The 18,270-nt window shown below is 53.5% G+C and overlaps 1 protein-coding gene across 2 annotated transcripts in view; it reads left to right on the forward strand.

The window, feature by feature from the left end:
- Positions 1–236: 236 nt before the first annotated feature.
- ARID1A (AT-rich interaction domain 1A) overlaps positions 237–18,270 on the forward strand; it is a 32,066-nt gene continuing 14,032 nt past the window's right edge. For both annotated transcript variants that reach the window (XM_041463142.1, XM_041463143.1), the window contains exons 1-7: positions 237–447; positions 1,046–1,510; positions 2,074–2,187; positions 14,850–15,090; positions 15,394–15,483; positions 16,099–16,266; positions 16,958–17,276. In XM_041463142.1, the coding sequence (XP_041319076.1) occupies positions 247–447; positions 1,046–1,510; positions 2,074–2,187; positions 14,850–15,090; positions 15,394–15,483; positions 16,099–16,266; positions 16,958–17,276 (1,598 nt within the window). In that variant the 5' untranslated portion in view covers positions 237–246. The remainder of the gene's footprint in view (positions 448–1,045; positions 1,511–2,073; positions 2,188–14,849; positions 15,091–15,393; positions 15,484–16,098; positions 16,267–16,957; positions 17,277–18,270) is intronic.

Raw genomic sequence — 18,270 nt, forward strand, 5'->3', positions numbered from 1 at the left:
AGCATTAAATGACTTCTCAGTGGGCTTGTTCTTGGTGGAGTGCTGGGTTTGGGAGGGCAGCAGGAATCCTGCTGTAATTCCACATGTAACTTTGGGGTTTGGCCCCTGGCAAGAGGCAGACGAGCTTCTCCTGCGCGCCGAATTGCCGGATTTCTCCCGGGTTTTTTTTGGGAAGGTTTTTGAATGAACATCCTGTGCCTGGGTGTGCCTGACGTGTCCCGTGTTGCCTTGCAGCCGGCGAGCCCGATGGATCAGATGGGGAAGATGAGGCCTCAGCCCTACGGAGGGAACAACCCCTACACGACGCAGCAGGGGCCGCAGGCGGGGCCGCAGCAGGGCCACGGCTACCCCGGGCAGCCCTACGGAGCCCAGGCCCCCCAGAGATACCCCATGGCCATGCAGAGCAGGACGCAGAGTGCCATGGGCAGCATCTCGTACGCACAGCAGGTACAGCCCCCGGAGCAGGGCAGGGACGCGCTGCCGCGCCGGGCTCTTCGGGTCAAATGGCATTTCTCCAGGCTGGGTTGTGTGTGCCACACCTGCATCCAGGTGGGGTTGGTAGCCTGGGGAATCCTTGTCTCCGAGAGAGGCGGTGGCAGAGCGGTGAATCCAGCGAGGGAAAAATAAATAGCAGGGGAGGGAGATCCTCTTTCTGCTGTGCTGCGTTAGAGACACAGCTGTTCTTTGCACAAGAAATGACTCCAGGTCAGTTTTGGCTCATTACATGATCCAAGTGGCGCCTGCTGGACTGTTTGCAGGATTCAAAAGTCAATTTATTTTTTTTATGTTTGGAGTAAGCAGTCTTTCCTTTCAATGTTACCTTTGTTGAAGGGTGGTCAGATGGGGATCCCTAAGAACTTAGCTATGATGCCTGTCAGAACTTGCTTACTGTCACACGCACACGAGTGACTTTCTACCGTTTTTTGGGAAGTATCTAGGTAGTGACAATTCCAGTGCATTTACTGCTCTGAATTTCTGCTTCTGGAGCAGAATGTGTGTGAGAAACACCCTGGTGACCGCTGCACCTCCTTCTCTCCCTGTGCAGATGCCTCCGTACGGGCAGCAGGGCCCCAGCGCGTACGGGCAGCAGAGCCAGAGCCCCTACTACAACCAGCAGAGCCCTCACCCGCAGCAGCAGCAGCAGCAGCAGCCTCCCTACTCGCAGCAGCCCCCGTCGCAGCCCTCTCACCCGCAGCCCTCGTACCAGCAGCAGCAGCAGCAGCAGCAGGCGCAGCCCCCGGCCCCGGCGCAGCCGCCCTACTCGCAGCCGCCGGCGCAGCCGCCCCATCAGCAGCCCCCCAGCCCGTACCCGCAGCCGCCGCCGGCCCCGCAGCACCCCCAGGGCCAGCCCCCCTACTCCCAGCCGCAGTCCCAGTCGCCGTACCAGCAGCAGCCGGCGCCGCAGCCCGCGGGCCCCGCGGGGCTGGCCCAGCCCTCCTCGTCGTACCCGCCGGCGCAGCCGCCGCCGCAGCCCTCGGCCTACTCCCAGCAGCGCTTCCCCCCGCCTCAGGTAGGCCGGGCCCCGCTCCGGGGCGCTCCGGGGCACCGTGGGGCAGCAGCCTCCTGGTCTGGGCGTTGGAATCGGTAAATGGGCACGGGGGGCTGGCTGGCACGGCGTGGGCACGGCTGGTGGCTCTCCTGTGGCTCGCAGAGGTGGCGACCAGCAAAAGCAAAACTTGGCTTGGGGAGGAGGAGCAAAGCTTGGGAGCTGCAACGCGTCCAGAGCGGCCCTTGAGAAGTGGAAGGGTTTAATGGACTTGCCTGGTTTGTGTAGAGAGGCGCTTGGAGCGAGGGTGAGGTGGTGAGGGTGAGGAAGCAGATCCAGGACAGCCTGTGGCAGAGGCTGTGAGGAGCTGGCAATGGCTGTTCTGTCATGGCCCTGGGCTGTGCTCCCAGCTCTGAGCAGTGTTTGTGTCCGCAGGCTTTCAGTCCTGGCTCTCACCTCCTCTTTGGGGAAAATGTCACCAAGGGGACAAAAATCTGCCACGATGTGAGAGTATCCCAGAGTGAGTCCAACAGAGGCTTTGTTGTATTCCCGTTCGTGACTCTTCTTTGTGTTGGTTGATGTTTCAGGAGTTATCTCAAGACTCGTTTGGGTCCCAGGCATCCTCTGCTCCCTCAATGGCTTCCAGTAAAGGGCAAGAAGACATGAACTTGAATCTTCAGTCCAGACCTTCCAGCCTGCCGGTGAGTGGGGCCTGGCCCGAGGGCCGTCAGCAGCACAGCAGGAAAATGGGCACCAGTCCTGTTCCACGTGGAAATGGGAACCGTGCAGGCTGCCTGTGCTTTTCACCAAGTCCTTAGCTTCTGGCTTCCCACTGGAGGTTGAATGTAATTTACCAAAGTAATGGATTTGAGAGGGAAGTTTAACCCTGAGTGCTCTGGTCTGCAGGTTCTGCCTGAAGCAGTTAATTCTGTGAGCTCTGTGTGCAGTGCCTGAGGTACCTGACTGCTGTCAGAGTAGGCCCTGACCTCCAGGGAAAATCCTCGTTTTTACCTTCTTTTCCTGTTCCTTGGCCCACTGTGGCACTGGTGACTGGTGCTGGAGCATCAGTGGACCTCTCTGGTCCAGTCTGACTGAACAGCTGATGAAAAAGACAAATTCATTGGTACCTGGAGTGAGAAAGATCAGCCCTATGTGGCTTCTTCCTTGGCAGACGGAAGAATTGTATTTTCTTTGGCATCCTAAATCTGAATGTGCAGTGACCGCTTGGGGATGATGTTAGTGCCCAGTGTTCCAGCAGGTTTTGGGCCAGAGTAGTTTAATTTTGTGTTAAAACATCAAGAAAACAGAGAAGGGTTGAAAGTTTAGGTTAGCTTGCACAAGTTGGTCTGTGCCTCTGGCTTGGAAGAAAAGTTTGGAGCTGCTGAGTTCCAGTTTTGCTGGTGACTTTTGTTCTAACCAGTAGGAAGTGAGTGAGGTTTTATTTTTTTCTTTAGCCACTGGCTAAGTCAGCGCTGGGAGCTGCAGCTGGATTGGCCAGAGGAGTGAGCTGTGTGTAGAACTGAGTTATTTTTGCTCCCAGCAATGAGAACAGCTTTGTTACCAGCCCCTTGAAATAATGCCTTCGGATCGTGGGTACAAATTGTCACCCAAAATATAAAGTGATTCTAGTTCTGACCACCTAATGGGAGTAGTTGTGGGTTGTTGCTTTTTCTTCCCTTTTTTTCTTTTTTTTTTGCCTTTTGGACCCTGATTACAAAGATTTAATTTGTTCTGAGGCCTGGGTGGGGGGAAATCTTTTTAAATAGCATGTTTCTTTCCACTCTGCCTCTCCACAAGTTCTTCCATGTGACCCATCTTCTGGCAGGAGCACAGGAGAAGTGAAGCCACTGAAGTAATTGAAGAAATTGCTGTGGCTCAGAACGGTGGGAGGCACTGCTGATGGAGCCTTCCTGAATCCTACTGATCCCTCTGACTTGGATTACAGGAATTAGGAAGGAGGCTTTGCAGAAGTGGCTCCTTCTCAGCACCAAGTGGGAGTTTGTGTTATACCTTGTGGTTAAATACATTTGGCCCTTTTCAAGTTGTCCCTTCTCCTGAGTAGTCTAAGAAAAGAAATCCATCCCAGCTGCAAGAGTGGAGGAACCTACAAATAAGGGAATATCTGGTTTTCCTGGCTTTACCACCAGATAATTTACATTTAAGAAATCAAGCAGTCTTTAGCTTACCCAACTCTCATGTATTTTTGGCCTTTCTCTTCCACAGTAGGCAAAAAATTAGGAAAAGGAGACTCACTTGTACATCTTTCATCATTCCTTGTTGTCTCTTTGGGATCCTGTAGGCCAAGAACAGCACCAGCTGAGAAGGGCTTCAGACAGGGATGCTGTGGGCTCTTGAAGGCATCTCTGGGATGCTGGCAGCCAAATCCTTCTTTCAGTTTGCAGTGATCAATCTCCTGCATGGAGTTTGGCCTGGGGATGCTCAGGAGCACAAGATCTCCACGGAAGGGCACTATCAATTTCTTTTTATCTTCCTGATATTGCTCAGTCTGTCTAGTTGAGAAAGTTTTATCCTGCTCAGGAGGATTCCCAGATCCCTGTTTTGCCATTATGGATGACTTAGAGGAGCAGAGTTTGTTTGTGGGCTTTTAATTTCATTACAGAGTCCTGAGCCCTTTCCCAGGCCTGGTGGGTGCTGTGGAAAAGCTCTCTGGGTATCCTGGAACTGGGGCAAATCGTGCCATGCATCATCTTTAATTAAACACAGATCAGCCCCAGCAGGAAAAGGAGGTTCCTGCTTTTTAGGTTCTTGGGAAGTGCTGAATTTATGTGCCCAGTGCCTTTTCGAGTTCTTGGCCTTTACACATGGATATTGTGCAGCAGTGTTCGTGTTGGAATTGTGAGCAATAAAGGGGAATATTCCTGTGCTGGAGCAGCACCCTTTCAGGAGGTGCTGGTCTCCTGGCAGGGACAGTGCCAGGTCTTTGGGATCTGCCTGAGGAATGTCCTGTGGATCCTTCTGGGTGGGGCCTTCAGGATGCCTTCCCAGGCATTGCTGTGTCATTAACTAAACTTTCTCCTGAGCTAAGTGGGGCTCCCTGGTGCCTTTTAAAGAGCCCTGCCTCCCTGTGAGGGTCCTGGCTGCTCTCCCTTCCTGCAGCAGGCAGGCTGAGGAATTTCTCTGTAAAATTCACTCCTTCCCTAGGGAGTCTCCATCAGGATTGCAGCCAAACTAAACTTAGATTGCAATTGCACAGGAGAAGTGAGGTAGAGTCTTCTGTGTCTGGGTGTAATAGAGGAATAATAATCCTTGGGATAGATCTGTTTCTCCCAAGAGATTCCCTACTTTCTTCTCCTTAGCAAAAAATTCTTCCTGGAGAGTTGTATCCGGTTTATTCAGTGCTAGCTTCAACTTTTGAGTCTTGGATTTTCAGGCTGAAGGAATCACACATTTCCAGGTAAAACCTTCCTTCTGTGCAGCCATGGCAGTGCTGGTGGCAGCTCAGGGGAAGCAGGTTGGGTGATCCATTTGGGTTTGGATTGCAGATCAGCTCTGCTGCAGAGCTCTTTGGAGTTTTAGCTTTGTTGGGAGGGATTTTCTCTCTCATGGAACGTGGGACAGGTTTTACCTTGCCCCAGTCTCATGGGCTGCCTTGAAGGAGTTCCTGATGTCTTTGGGAAGGATGTGGAGCGTGAGGCAGGGGTTCCACCAGGCTGGTCATTCCTTCCCAGCCACAGAATTTGGCATCTCTGGTGTTTGAGCTCCCAAGTTGGCCCCAAAAGCCATTAATAAACCAGGAGGACAGATTCTGGCAGGGTTTTGGAGGTCCTGACACGGCAAGGTTAAGTTTGAATTTTTGTGGCAGCAAACTGGGCAGATGGGGCAAAAATTTTGGAATTCCTAGCCCAGAATGTCCTTAGTTTGTTCAGTGTAGTGGTGAGCCTGAGGGAGAAATCTGCTCCCTGTCCTGGACAGTTTATTTTCATCTTGTTGTAGAGTAGGAATAGTTTTAACCTCAGTATTTTGCTATTTTGCACTATTGGGAAACCATTTTGTTTATTTAGTGATGTTTCACTCTGGTTCATCTATGAATTTTGATCTGAAAAGTGTCCTGTCAGTGGCAGAAGGGATTTTAACCAACTGAAAATATTCCTGATCCGTGGTTAATTTCTGGGTGTGGGTTCTGGCCTTGGCTCTTTGCAGTGTGGATGGAAGAAAATTAGGTTTTGTTGGGTGGGGAGAAGAACGAGGCTTTGGCAGAAGAATCTTGTCAGTGAATGTCCCCAGCAGTTGTGGGGTGGTTTTGGTTTGATTATCCCTCCCTCAGTGGAGCAGTTGCTGGGCTGGAGGTTGTCAGGAAGCACTGCTTGGATTCTCCATTCTTTCCAACTGGTCATTTCAGCTGCTCTGGGAGTGCCTGAAGTGGAATAAAGTTGAGCTCTGTCAGCTGCATCCCCTGACCTGGAAATAATCCATGCAACAGGCTGAAATGCAGCAAAAAACTGTCAGAGCTGCCACGGAGGGAGGCAGGCAGCCTGCTTCCTTAAAATTCCAGTTCAAAATGAATAATTTTGACAACTTTTTCAGGAGGCAGGGAGAAAGAATCTTTTATAGTTGAATCTGCTGGTCACTTCAAACCCTTTTTTTTTTTTTCTCTCCTTTTTTGTCTTTCCATGTGGGACTTCCTGCTTCTGTTTGGTTTGTGTTTGGCCTTTTGAGCTTGTCTTATTGCTTGCCTTAGGAGAGGGATTAGCAGTGTGTGCATTTCAAAGCAGGGCAGCACAGTGGATATGCAGATAAAGCCACCAGCACCCCAGGCTTCCCCCAGGAGCACCTGAAGCTCTGGCAGTGCAGATCCCTGCCTTCCAGTGTGTGCCATCTGAAGGGGTTTATCCCAGGCTGTGGTGATAGTGAAAGGTAAAAATGTATTTTTCCTTGTTCAGTGACTCTTCTGCCTGAGGTTTTCTTGTTGTGGGCCTGTGCCCACCGTTTTTGCATGCTTCCTTGAGGAGGTTGTGCCTTTTCCCCCAAGTTTTTACATTTTGTTAACTGTGGAGAGCATCCCCAGAGCCACCCCGACCTTCAGCCCCTCCAGTGACACCTTTGACACCCAGGCAGCTTTGCTGTGTGTCCGTGTGCCAGCCCTCTGTCCTGCCAGCCCTTCCTCGGGGTTTGAGGGGCGCTGATCCCCCCTGTGTGCTGGGGGGGCTCCCCACGGGGGGCTGTGCATGGAGCATCCCTGGGGAGCTGCAGCAGGAGCTGCTCGAGCTGTGCTGCTGCCGGGCTCGTTTCCTGTTTCTATTCTGGTCAGAGCAGCTCAGCTCAGCTTCCTGCCTGTGCCTCGCTCCCATTCCCCAAAGCCCAGCCCTTCCTCGCTGCTCTGCCTGCACCCCGGGCACAGAGCTGGGACCCCCCCTGGGCCAGAGCCCCCCGGGCCAGCGCGGGCCCAGCCACGGGGTGGGGGGGTCACTGCTGCAGCAGGAGGGTGCTGCAGGGTGGGCAGCCCTGGGCAGGGGTCCTGGGTGTGCTCCGTGCTCTGCTGCTCACATCCCTGTGCTGCCACAGCCCCTGAGCCCTCCCTGGGCAGGGGGAGCCCTCCCTGCTCTCCCCAGCCCCTGCTTCTCCCCCCAGCCCCTGCTCTCCCCCAGCCCCTGCTCTCCCAGCCCCTCGGGCTGCAGGCCAGACAAGTCAGGCTTTCACTTCCCTTCTGCTGCTGCCTGGGCTCACTGTGCGCCCTTTAAAAGGTGCAGAAGCCTCTTGTGAGTCTGACGTGGGACGTTTGGTGCTCCCCCTCTTCCCTTTCCCTGCAAAGAGCCCTGCCAGAGGGGGAGCCCACCGTGCTGGGAGGGGGGCTGTGCTGGTGGCACCTTCCTCTGGGTTGTGGGGATGGCTGAACACCCCTGGGGTGCTTCAAACACCACCGCACCTGAGCCCTCGCTCCACAGGACTCATTTCCCTCTTGCTGTGCTTCTGGCACGCTGGATTGACTTGTCTTGGAGACATGTGGGATCATAAATACCAGGGGGAAATCTCCTCCCACGTGGTGCCCACGTGTGGGCATGGCAGGGGCCCAAGGCTTGGGGTGCTCCCGTGGGCTGGGATGGGTCACACCAGGATCCCAGTCAGCCCTGCTCACTGGAGGAGCTGTGTGATTGCTTTTTATTACAGTTTTGAATCTGGAAAGAAGAAGCTTCTAGTAAGGGAAAGGAAAACAAAAAGATTTAATTTCCTGAAATGACAAGAAGAGGCATCTCCAGGCTTGGACTGTTCTGGTGCCCTGACCCCGAGGGCAGCCTGGCCTGGGCCAGGTTTCCATGGCTATGGTCCCTCTTCCTGTGCCTGCTCCCTGCTCTGAGCCAGGAGCAGTTCCCTGTTCTCTCCAAACGTGTCTCCAGCCTCCCCATCCCACCCAGAGCAGCCCCCCAGGCCTGGGGGGGCACTGCACACACCTCTGGATGGAAATGGTTGCTCTGGAGATGCCCCAGTGCCAAGGGGCCATTCCCTTCCCACAGGTACCAGGGAGTTTGGGAAGGAGCTGCCAGCTTCCAGCATCTCTTAGAATCAGCCCAGGGTCACAGACTGGGCTGGGTTGGAAAGGACCCTGAAGATCATCCAGTTCCAACCCCCTGCCACGGGCAGGGACACCTTCCAGGGGAAGAACCACTGGATTCACCACACTTGGAAATGCCTGAGACCTTAGAAATCTCCTTCTGTCCTAAAATCTTCCTCCTGCTTTTTCAGAAATTGATTCTGTCACTGTTAATTGTTTCAGAGGCTGATGAGAATACTAAAAGCTGATTTATCTTAAAATCCAAAGCATTGCCTGAACAGGGGCCTTCTAAATTTTGTAGTAATTTCAGCCTCTTGCCTTTGCTGCTTCCCTTTGCCCACCGTGGCTGGGGAGGTTGGCGTGGTGGCACAGTCACATGCTGGGATGACTAAATGCTTTGGAGTCTCAGTGTGTGGAACATGAGCCTGGAAAGCCTTCCAGGGAAGCTGGGGAATGGGAATATCCTCGTGTCTGGCAGTGCCAGGGGAGCTTCCTGCCTGCTCCATGGTCCTGTGTGAGCTGGGCTCGTCTTCACACTGGGATGAGGAGACGTAAATCCAGAGGGAGGAAAACAAAAGCTCTGTGAATAAGCAGCTCTGTCACTGAGGCCTGCACTCTCTTCCCTCCTGCACCTGCCTTCCCAAGGCCAGCCTTTCCCACTGAGGACTTGGAGATCCCTGCATCCCACACCTTCCAGAGTCAGTGAGAGCATCCCCTGCTGCTGCTGCTGCCATGTTGCTTCTTCCTGTGCCCAGGATCCTCCTGCCCCTTCCCCACAGCTTGTTTTGGGGGCAGTGTTGCTGTGGGAGCTGGAAGCCTCACCCTGCTGTGCTGGATGGACAGGACAGCTTCTGGGACAGCTGAAGTGACGCCGCCCTGGCTGGAAAAATTCGGCATTTTCATTCTGCCTTGGATGTTTGGTGTTGTACCAACCTTTGTGTAAAGCTGGCAGTACTTTTATCAGCTGAGCAGCCCCCAAAGGGTTAAGTGGGAGCTCCTGTGTGGGGTTGTGCTGTGGCATCTCCCAGGGTCTGTGGAAGAGCCCAGCAGCTCCCGGGTGGGAATGCTGCCCTTCCACGTGGCAGGTTCTCCCTCCAGCGACATCTTGTTCTGTGGATGAATCATGGTGCTCCTTCTCCACTTTGTGCTGCAGCTACAGCTCTGAATCTGAATCTCTGCTCTCCAAAGACGGAGAAGATGAGATTTGCTCGTCTGCTCCGTGCTCGGAGAGGGAGGAAAGGCCCCTCGCCCTCCCTTTTTTTTTTTTTAATATATTTTATTTTATTTTATTTGGAGGGGGAAGAGAAGGAGGGGTGGCACAGGATAGGAGCAGGAGATGTGATTAAAGCTCCTGCCGAGGAGATCTGTGGGAGTGGAGTATCGACCTCTGAAAAATCAATGGCTGCTGCGGTAGCTGTTCCGCAAGGCTCCGGTGCAGGAATGTGGCACAGCCAGCAGCACTTCCCTCTGTCCTCCTCCCTGCTCCCTGCCAGCCCACCTGCATTTACCGAGCTGGATTAGAAGAGCAGCTTGTTTTTGCAATCAGAGTAAAATTTCTCGTGTGGCACCGAGCCCCTCCTCCTGCCAGCCTCCTCTCCCTTCCCTGCAGTGCAGCTCCAGCCAGCAGCTTCTCCCAGTTTGTGTGAAGCCAGCCTGGGAGAATGAGCTTTTCAGCTTCTTTTTTGAGCAAGGAAACTGCACGAATCTCTCTGGCATGTTCCAGTCCCCATCTTAGGTTTGTAACTGCCAGCGCTGCTGCCTGAGAGGAGCTGAAACTCCTTGGAAGGGAAGGGAATATGGACTCTGTAGCAGAGGCTGGAGCCTTGCTGCTGTTTGCTTTGGTGGGCAGGTGTTTTCCCCTTGAAGCAGCGAAGTCTGGCACTTCCTTCCTCTCTGTAAGGACTGCAGGGATGAGTGAGTGGTGTGTGAGGACTCCCAGGTCCTTGTGGCACACTCAGTTTGCTGCCAGGACCTCGATGTTTTTTCTCTTGCTGAACTCGATTCTTGTTGCTCTCATGTCATCCCTGCTCAGATCAGAGGTGAAGCTTCCAGGGACATATCCAAGGGGCAAATCCCAGTGATTTCATTGCCAGGAAATCCCTTTGTTCCTTCTGGCTGCTGGTCTTGTCCCATTTTGAAGGAGGGTGTCCCCTTTGTGTCGTGTCCAGCCCACACCCACACCAGGAAGGATCCTGAAGGTGCTTTTGGTGCTGGAGAGATGGACTTGTGCTCCTCTCCACAACGTGGGGTGGTAGAAGAGCAGGGTAAGGGCATGATGGCCATCCCTGGCACGAGCTGACTGTTTTTGGGATAGGACAGGACTTGGAAAATCTCTGTTCTGACTCTTGCTTTGTCAGCTTTGGGGACACTGGATGATAATGTCTCTGGATGAAAAGCATCAGCTGGGTTTCCACTGGAGCTGAACTTGTTCCCAAGCTCCAGCTTCTGGTTTCTGCTGGGGGACCAGCCTGGAAGAGGCACAGCAGGAAGGACTGGGGCTGCAGGGCCTCTCCAGACCCTCCTGTCACATCTGTGAAAACCTCAGGTTCCTTTCTGGGGGTGCTGTGAGTGGAGCATGGGGAAGTCTCCAGGAGAAAGTGTTCTGTGGAGCATGAGAGGCAGGATTTATCTGTGCTGCCAAAGGAGGAACAAGTCTATCCGTGTCCCCAAAATAGCAGGGAGATCCTGCCAGTCAGCTGTGTGATTGTTGTGATAGAGAGGATTGAGGTATTTTGGGTGTGGAAATAAAGGGGAAGGAAAGGACAAGCTTGTGATTTTTAAATGTTGGGAGTTCTCGAGTAAGTGGAAAAGCAACTGCACAGAAAAAGAGTGTGTAATAGAAAGTGAGTATTTCAATCAGAAGGAAGGAAGAGGCTTTTTCCCTTTCAGAAAGAACTGGGGAATAAATTTAGCCATTGTTCTCTGGTCTTGCTTGTGAGCATCTTATGGAAACAACTGGCCTTAGAGAATTTATAAACTGCAGCACACGCTCGTCTCAGACCATCATTTCCTTGAGTGCTGCCTGGTGATCTGATGGTGTGAGATCATCCTGTTCCCCCACGCTTCCCACGCGGAGGGGCCGGGGCTGGGGATGGGCAGGGGACGCTGCAGTGGAATTCCCTGCTCAGGAATTCCATTTGCTTTCTGCTCAGTCCTGCTGCTCCTCAGATCAGCGGGATGGGCCGGAGCAGAGCCTCGAGTCTCTCTGCTCCTCTGGGGTTTTGTTACCTTGATCTAAAGCGTTTCTCGCTGTTTCATCTCTCCGTTTGTGTAACAAATGAGCTGTATCAGATAGAGGGGTGCTGGTTCCTGCTGCCAGATAAAAGAATCCCGGCTGTTTCCAGCACAAACCGAGGGCTCCTGGTGCTGCTCCTGGCGGGACGAGCAGCCCTTCCCGGGCAGGGATGAGCTCCTGGCCCTGCTGTTCTCCAGGGCAGGGCAGGGTTTGTCCTGCTCTGGGGAGGAGCTGCTGTTTGTCAGCAGCACTGACAGCCCCGCTGGCACCGGCCCGCCCGGGCATCCTCTCGCAGCTGGAAGCGCTCCGTTCCAGGGTCCCCGTGGGCTTCCGCTATCAGGTCACATCCCAAAATAACACTGGGCACTATTTCAAGTGAAGAAACTCAGGCTTTGGGGCTGCAGCCAGCCTGGAGTGTGAGATTCTGTGTGAAATAGTTGGAATCCCTCCAGCGTTTTTGATCTGCATGGCAGATGAGCAATAAAATGCATAAAAAACACATTGGAAACACGTGAGGAAATTCTCCAGACCCTGACGTTTCCTTGAGTTGGCAGAGCTGCTGCTGCCTCACCTCCTGTCTCGAGAGGGAAGGGGAGAGCCCTTCTCCTGCTGCTGCCTGCCTTTCCAGGTCTCCTCCTGGTGCTCCGTGGGAGGCAAATAAAACCTCCCAGGCCCTCTGCTCTTGGGCTTCGTCCAGAACCCCCCGAAGGCAGCAGGGCTCCATTATTTCCATCAGGTTTTATTGTTTTTAAAGGTTCTCTGCTCCAGCTGCCCTGAAAACAAGCTGCAGAGAGATGCAGGGATTTCCTTTTCCCCTGCTCTGGGGGTGGCAGAGCTGGAGCTGTCTTTTAGGTTTAATTAACCCCTGGTGCCCTGGTGCTTGACATCCTGAGAGAGAATTTGATGGGAGGACACCAGCTCCCCACTGATGAGCTGCTGGGGCTCAGACATTCCAGTCCATGTTTTCTCCTTCCCCTCGCAGGAGTTTCCCTTCTGAGCAGCTCAGTCCTGCTGAATAACACACTCAGAAAATGCTGCTGTGCTGGCAGAACCCTTCTTTGCCGGGAAATTACTTTATTGTTGGAATTCATAAAACTTACATACCTTTGGAGGTGAAAGTCACTTCAGGAGTTACTCGATTTTCGCGGTCCTGTTTCAGCTCATGTCCCAGCAGCTGGGAAAGGGGGATGTGTAATTCACTTCCAGCTCATTCAAACTGCTAACCTGGGAGCCTGCTGCACAGCTGAAGCTCTGCTGTTCCTCTGGGGGTCCCTCCTGGTGTGCCAGCAGTGGGGCACAGCCACCCAGGATCCACCTGCTTCATTACAATGGGGTGTTTTTAGATGCCTTGGGTGCTAAAGCACTGATGCACAGGCAAGGTGGAAGGCATGAGCTCTGCAGATTGTTATCTGCTTCTTAGGAGTTAATTTTCAAACCGTTTTTAACGTTCCTTCATTTTATGTCTTGCAGATATTTGGTGATTCAAACTAAAACCACCTTCATGTATTGAAGGGACATGCCAGTATTTCCATCCAGTTGTAGGCTGGACTGAACTGGTTCCTGGACATTCTGATCCCTTCATGGGCTCTGGGGGGAATCTCTTTGTGTGTCTTGTATCAGTGGCTGCAGTTGGGTGCAGTAAATCTCAGTGAGAGGAGTGTTTTGCTCTTGATTGTTTGTGTTGGTTGATGCTTTTTAATGCAAAATGTTGGAAATAATGTCTCTTTACTCCCACTTCAGATGGTTTCTGCAGTAGGAATGTGGGATTTGTCAAAGTTGTCCAGGGAAAAACACCCAAATAGCTGCATAAAGGAGCAGTGCTTTTGATATTACAGTAGGAAAGTAGTGGAAGTTGCAAGAGATCTCAGACACTATTTTTAGGCTTCTTCTGCAGTTTTTTAGCGTTCATTGAAATAAAACAAAGCTTTTTTTTTTTTTTTTTTTTTTCCCTCAGGAAGATAATACTTGAGCAGTAAGCAAATACACCTCAGAGACTGTGGTGCAGGAAATGAGCTCTCCAACAGGAGCAGTAATGGAAGGGAGGGAGGACACACTCTGCACTAAATCACCCCACCAAGTGTCTGGGCTCTGCAGCTCCAAAGTAACACTTGGCAGCATTTGTTAGAAGCATTTTGTTCAAATTCCATTAAAACAGAAGAAATTGCTGTGCTGGAGCAGCTGAAGGTGGTGCTGAGGCCCAGCTCTGCCCCCTGACTGTCCCATCCCACAGGGTGATGAGGTGCTTGGGTGTCACCGTCTGGGCTTTTATTCCTCCATCATTCCACTTCTCCCTGATTTCCACGTCCTGGAGGTGCTGTCAGAGCCTTTGCACGTCCCCTGGCAGGCAGGGCTTGGGTGTGCTCCTGCTCCCCAGGGCTGATGATGCAGTGTCTGGTGTTCCAGGTCCATGTGCACTGCAGGGCTGGGAAAGCACTCCCTGCACTGCTGGAGCAGGAGCTGTGCTGGCAGTGTGATGAAACCAGGGTGTCCAGGTGATTTATCAGCTGGCTCGGCCTTTCTCTGTGGGTTTAAATGAGGTTGGCTCTGCCTGTGCTGTTCAGCTGAGTTCTGTGCAGGGAAAATGACCTGGGATTCCCTCAGGGCTCACCCAGAACCCTTCTGATCCAGAGCTGATTGCTCTGGAAGACTTAGGAAGGGTAAGTGAAGTCCTGGTAAGCTTTGGCCTCCACTCCTTCACCTGCCGTGATCCTTTGAACCTCTGGCAGAGATTTTATCTAATCCCTGGAATAGTTACAACTTCCCAGCTTTCTGTTCAAATAGGCTGCCACTTCCTCTGGCTGGGGCTGCTCCTGACTCGCTGAGGGCAGGCCAAGCCTGATGCACCTTGTCACCAGCCAGGCAGCACGCTTGGCCGTGCTGGATGTGCACATCAGCTCCCTGGAACCAGCCCCGTTTTCACACGTGCCAGCTGGTTCTCGATGCTGTGCTGTGCTGCTGTGGCAATTGGAGGTTTCAGCTCTCTCAGGCTTTTTGTGTTTTTCTTCTCCAAGGTGAATACATGCAGGAGGAAGGGTGTTTTCTAGCCTTGCCTTTGAGAGAAGCTAAACTTTACAGGTTGATGCAGTAACTGCTAATTTTTGCTGTCTTTGAAGAAAGGGAAGTGGGAACCCTGAAGAGTATTTTATGGTTTTCTTTTAAATCTCTGTTTAGTTTGTTTTTATCCATCTCAAGTGAGTAGTTTCCCAGCTCATAGGAGGTTTATGAATTAATTATGGTGAGGCAGGAGTTTTCTGTCTTTCAGAGGCTGAGCCACGTTTCCCTTCCAAGCCATGATCACATGGACTGTCTCCTGTGTTTGCAGTTTTACGTCTGCTGTTGATGCATTCTTTAACTTCCCACCTCTAAACTGAATTACAAGGAGAATTAGCCAGTTGTTTGGGCCAGCAGCAAACCAGCTCAGGAGCTCCTGGCTTCAGACTGGCAGTGGGATAAGGCGTCTGGCAGCTGCCTCAGTCTGCAGCAGCCTTTGGTACCAGCAGTAAACAGAGCCCACTGCCTCCTGTGTGCAGCATGCCCAGGGACAAAAGCTCCTCCTGAGCGGTGTGTGAGGGAGCAGCCCCCTGGCTCTGTGGTTTCTGATGTGTTTCTGTGCCCTGCAGGACCTGTCTGGTTCCATAGATGACCTGCCCATGGGGACCGAAGGAGCCCTGAGCCCTGGAGTAAGCACATCAGGGATTTCCAGCAGCCAAGGAGAGCAGAGTAACCCAGCTCAGTCTCCTTTCTCGCCACATACCTCTCCTCACCTGCCAGGCATCAGAGGACCCTCTCCCTCCCCAGTTGGATCTCCAGCCAGCGTCGCTCAGTCCCGCTCCGGTCCCCTGTCCCCTGCTGCAGTCCCAGGTAACCTGTCACCCCTGGCTCTGCTGGGGCTGAACTGTGCTGGGGAGGAGCTGCCCAGAGCCAGCCCTGTGTGCTCACCGAGGTGCCCTGAGCTCCTTGGTGTGTGTGAGAGGTCTGCAGCTTTCCTGGGGCCGGTGTGGGGCTGCTGAGCCAGCAGTGCCCTCGCACCAGCCTGAGTGACCACTTGCTGCTCCTCTTCCTCTCCGTGGCCAGCATCCCCTTGTGCTGGGCTTCCCTGGGGTTCTGGGGTGTGGCTGCTGCCCGCTGGCTGTGCTGATGGTGTGTGTCCTCTTTGTGGCCCAGGCAATCAGATGCCCCCCCGCCCGCCCAGTGGCCAGTCGGACACAATCCTGCACCCCTCCATGAACCAGTCGAGCATGGCGCAGGACCGAGGTGGGTCACGCCAGCGGTGGCTTCCGTGGCCTGGGGACGTGGCTTCTGTGGGACTGAGCACTGCAGAGCTGCCCCAGGATTGCAGGCTGAAGTGTTGAGGCACCTTGCAGTAAATTCAGCTGTTGGGCCTCTAAATGTTCCATCCAAACCGGTGCTTTGGCTTCTAAGATGTTTTCTCTGGCTTCTTAACATGTTTTAAGCTTCAAAACAAGGGGTGCTCACAACAGTATTGTGTGCCTTTCCCCTTTGAGGAGAGAGTAAGATTTTTGGGGGGAAAATGCATGTGAAAATTCAGCTCTCCTGGCTGAAGGTATAGAGTTGTCACCCTGAGAAAACAAACAAATGACCAAAAGCCAAGAACAAGAAGCCCCAAGGATTTGCAGAGCTGTACTGGCTTCTGCTGTGACACTAAGGGGTTTTTTTCCCTGACTAAAACAGGAAATTGGATCTGTTATCTGCTCAGATAACACCAGCTCCTTAATGCAGCCACTAAAACGTGTCCAGGCTGTTGCTGGAAGGATTTTGTCGGTGCTGGGGGCCGGTGCCTGGAAGGCGTGTGTGCAGCGGCAGCTGGGGATGCTGTGCACTAACCATTTGCTCCCTCCTGGTGTGCAGGCTACATGCAGAGGAACCCCCAGATGCCCCAGTACAGCTCCCCCCAGCCCGGCTCAGCCTTATCCCCCCGGCAGTCCTCGGGAGCACAGATGCACGCCGGCATGGGGCCCTACCAGCAGAACTCCATGGGGAGCTACGGACCCCAGGGCGGCCAGTACGGACCTCAAGGTGGGAACTGAGCCAGCAAAGGCCTCTCTCTGTCCTTATGTCTTGTTGGAGCCCCAGGCTGCCCAGAGGAGCTGTGGCAGCTCCATCCCTGGAGGTGTTCCAGGCCAGGTTGGAGCAAGCTGGGATAGTGGAAGGTGTCCCTGCCCAAGGTCCCGTGCAAACCACTCCATGATTCCATGATAAATGTTTTGATTTGTTCCCTCTTAATCTGTGGGTGATACCAACCAGAGCTTTGCTCCTGTTGAGATTGATGGAATATGTTGCTTTCAGGGATAGCTGTACTTCTAAAAGTAGGATTCTTCCTCCTTATTTAGGAACAAGCAGGCTGTGCCTCCCATGTAATTGTGACAAAGGGATGGCTCTCTTCGGAGAGGAGGAGGATGAAGTGGTGCCTGTTTTGGGAAGGGTTAATGTGGGATTTTCCTTCCTGTCCTGGGCCATTTAGCTCTCTGTGCTGGGTTGAGGTTTGGGAGAGTTTCAGGCAGCTTCTGAATCGATGTTGTTACTTGGCTGTGTCAAAACACATTTTACATGGCTTATATCCAAGTACTTTGACTTTGTGTTGAGGTGTGAACACTCCCCCTCATCTCTGTTAGCGATCTTTAAATATTTGCCGATAGAAGATGCTCGTGGTGATTCATGAACCGAACGGGCTGAGTGACGCTGTGCTCCCCTGTGTTCCTCTCCCCAGGAGGTTACCCCAGGCAGCCGAACTACAACGCCATGTCCAACGCCAGCTACCCCAGCCCGGGCATGGGCGGCAGCATGAACCCCATGGGGGCCGGCAGCCAGATGCACGGGCAGAGCGGGGTGCCCCCGTACAGCGGGCTGCCCCCGGGCAGGATGGGCCACGCGGCCATGGGCAGCCGGCCCTACGGCCCCAACATGGCCAACATGCCCCCCCAGGTGGGCAGCGGCATGTGCCCCCCGCCCGCCGGCATGAACCGCAAGGCGCAGGAGGCCGCCGCCGCCGCCGCCATGCACGCCGCTGCCAACTCCATCCAGAACAGGTAGGGGGGCACTGGCACCACGGAGCCTGCCCGTGGCACAGAGGGCTGGGGGTGACCCACGCTGGGGGACGTCACAGAGGGGCTTCTGGGGAGGTCTGTCCTCCGTGGAGGTTTCTCCGCCGTGGACATCTCCCCTTCGTGGAGGTCTCCCCTTCGTGGAGGTCTCTCCTCTGTGGAGGTCTCCCCTCCGTGGAGGTCTCTCCTCTGTGGAGGTCTCTCCTCCATGGAGGTCTCCCCGTCGTGGAGGTCTGTCCTTCATGGAGGTCACTCCTCCATGGAGGTCTCTCCTCTGTGGAGGTCTCTCCTGTATGGAGGTCTCCCCTCCATGGAGGTCTCTCCTCTGTGGAGGTCTCTCCTCCATGGAGGTCTGTCCTGTATGGAGGTCACTCCTCCATGGGGATCTGTCCTCCGTGGACATTTGGTTCTCAAGTGAAGTGTTAAAAAGGAGAGAGTAAAGCCTGCAGGAGCTGTGTGCTGGGGTGCCCAGGGCAGCTGTGCTTCCCCCATCCCTGGCAGTGCCCAAGGCCAGGCTGGGCAGGGCTCGGAGCAGCCTGGCACAGTGGAAGGTGTCCCTGCCCATGGAGGGGGTTAAACAGGGGGTGATCTTCAGGGTCTGTCCAACCCAAACCATTCCAGCACTCCATACATCATTTGTGACATACTTAGAGAAATTTCCATGTCCACAGGTGAAATTATTTAACTCTGAGATCCCTTCAGTTGATTTTGCATTTTGCTCTCTGCTGTTCTCTGTCCCCTGGGTGACTTGGAGATGCTGCCCCTGTGCTGCAGCCCCTAAACCCAGCAGGCACCCAGCTGTGTGTGATCCAAGGCATTGCTTGTCCAGTGTGAGGAACTTCTTCCTTTTAGGGCCTTGATGAGCAGCTGTGGGAAAGGAGCTGGAATTCAGCTCTGAGCTTTGCACTGTTTTCTCTGGTTGTTTTCTCCTTTATTGCCCATTTCAGAGTAGGTGTGTGTGGCCTGCCAGAATGCTGTG

The sequence above is a fragment of the Pyrgilauda ruficollis genome, unplaced genomic scaffold, assembly GCF_017590135.1.
Source record: "Pyrgilauda ruficollis isolate IOZ18807 unplaced genomic scaffold, ASM1759013v1 scaffold162, whole genome shotgun sequence".
Taxonomy (NCBI): Eukaryota; Metazoa; Chordata; class Aves; order Passeriformes; family Passeridae; genus Pyrgilauda; species Pyrgilauda ruficollis.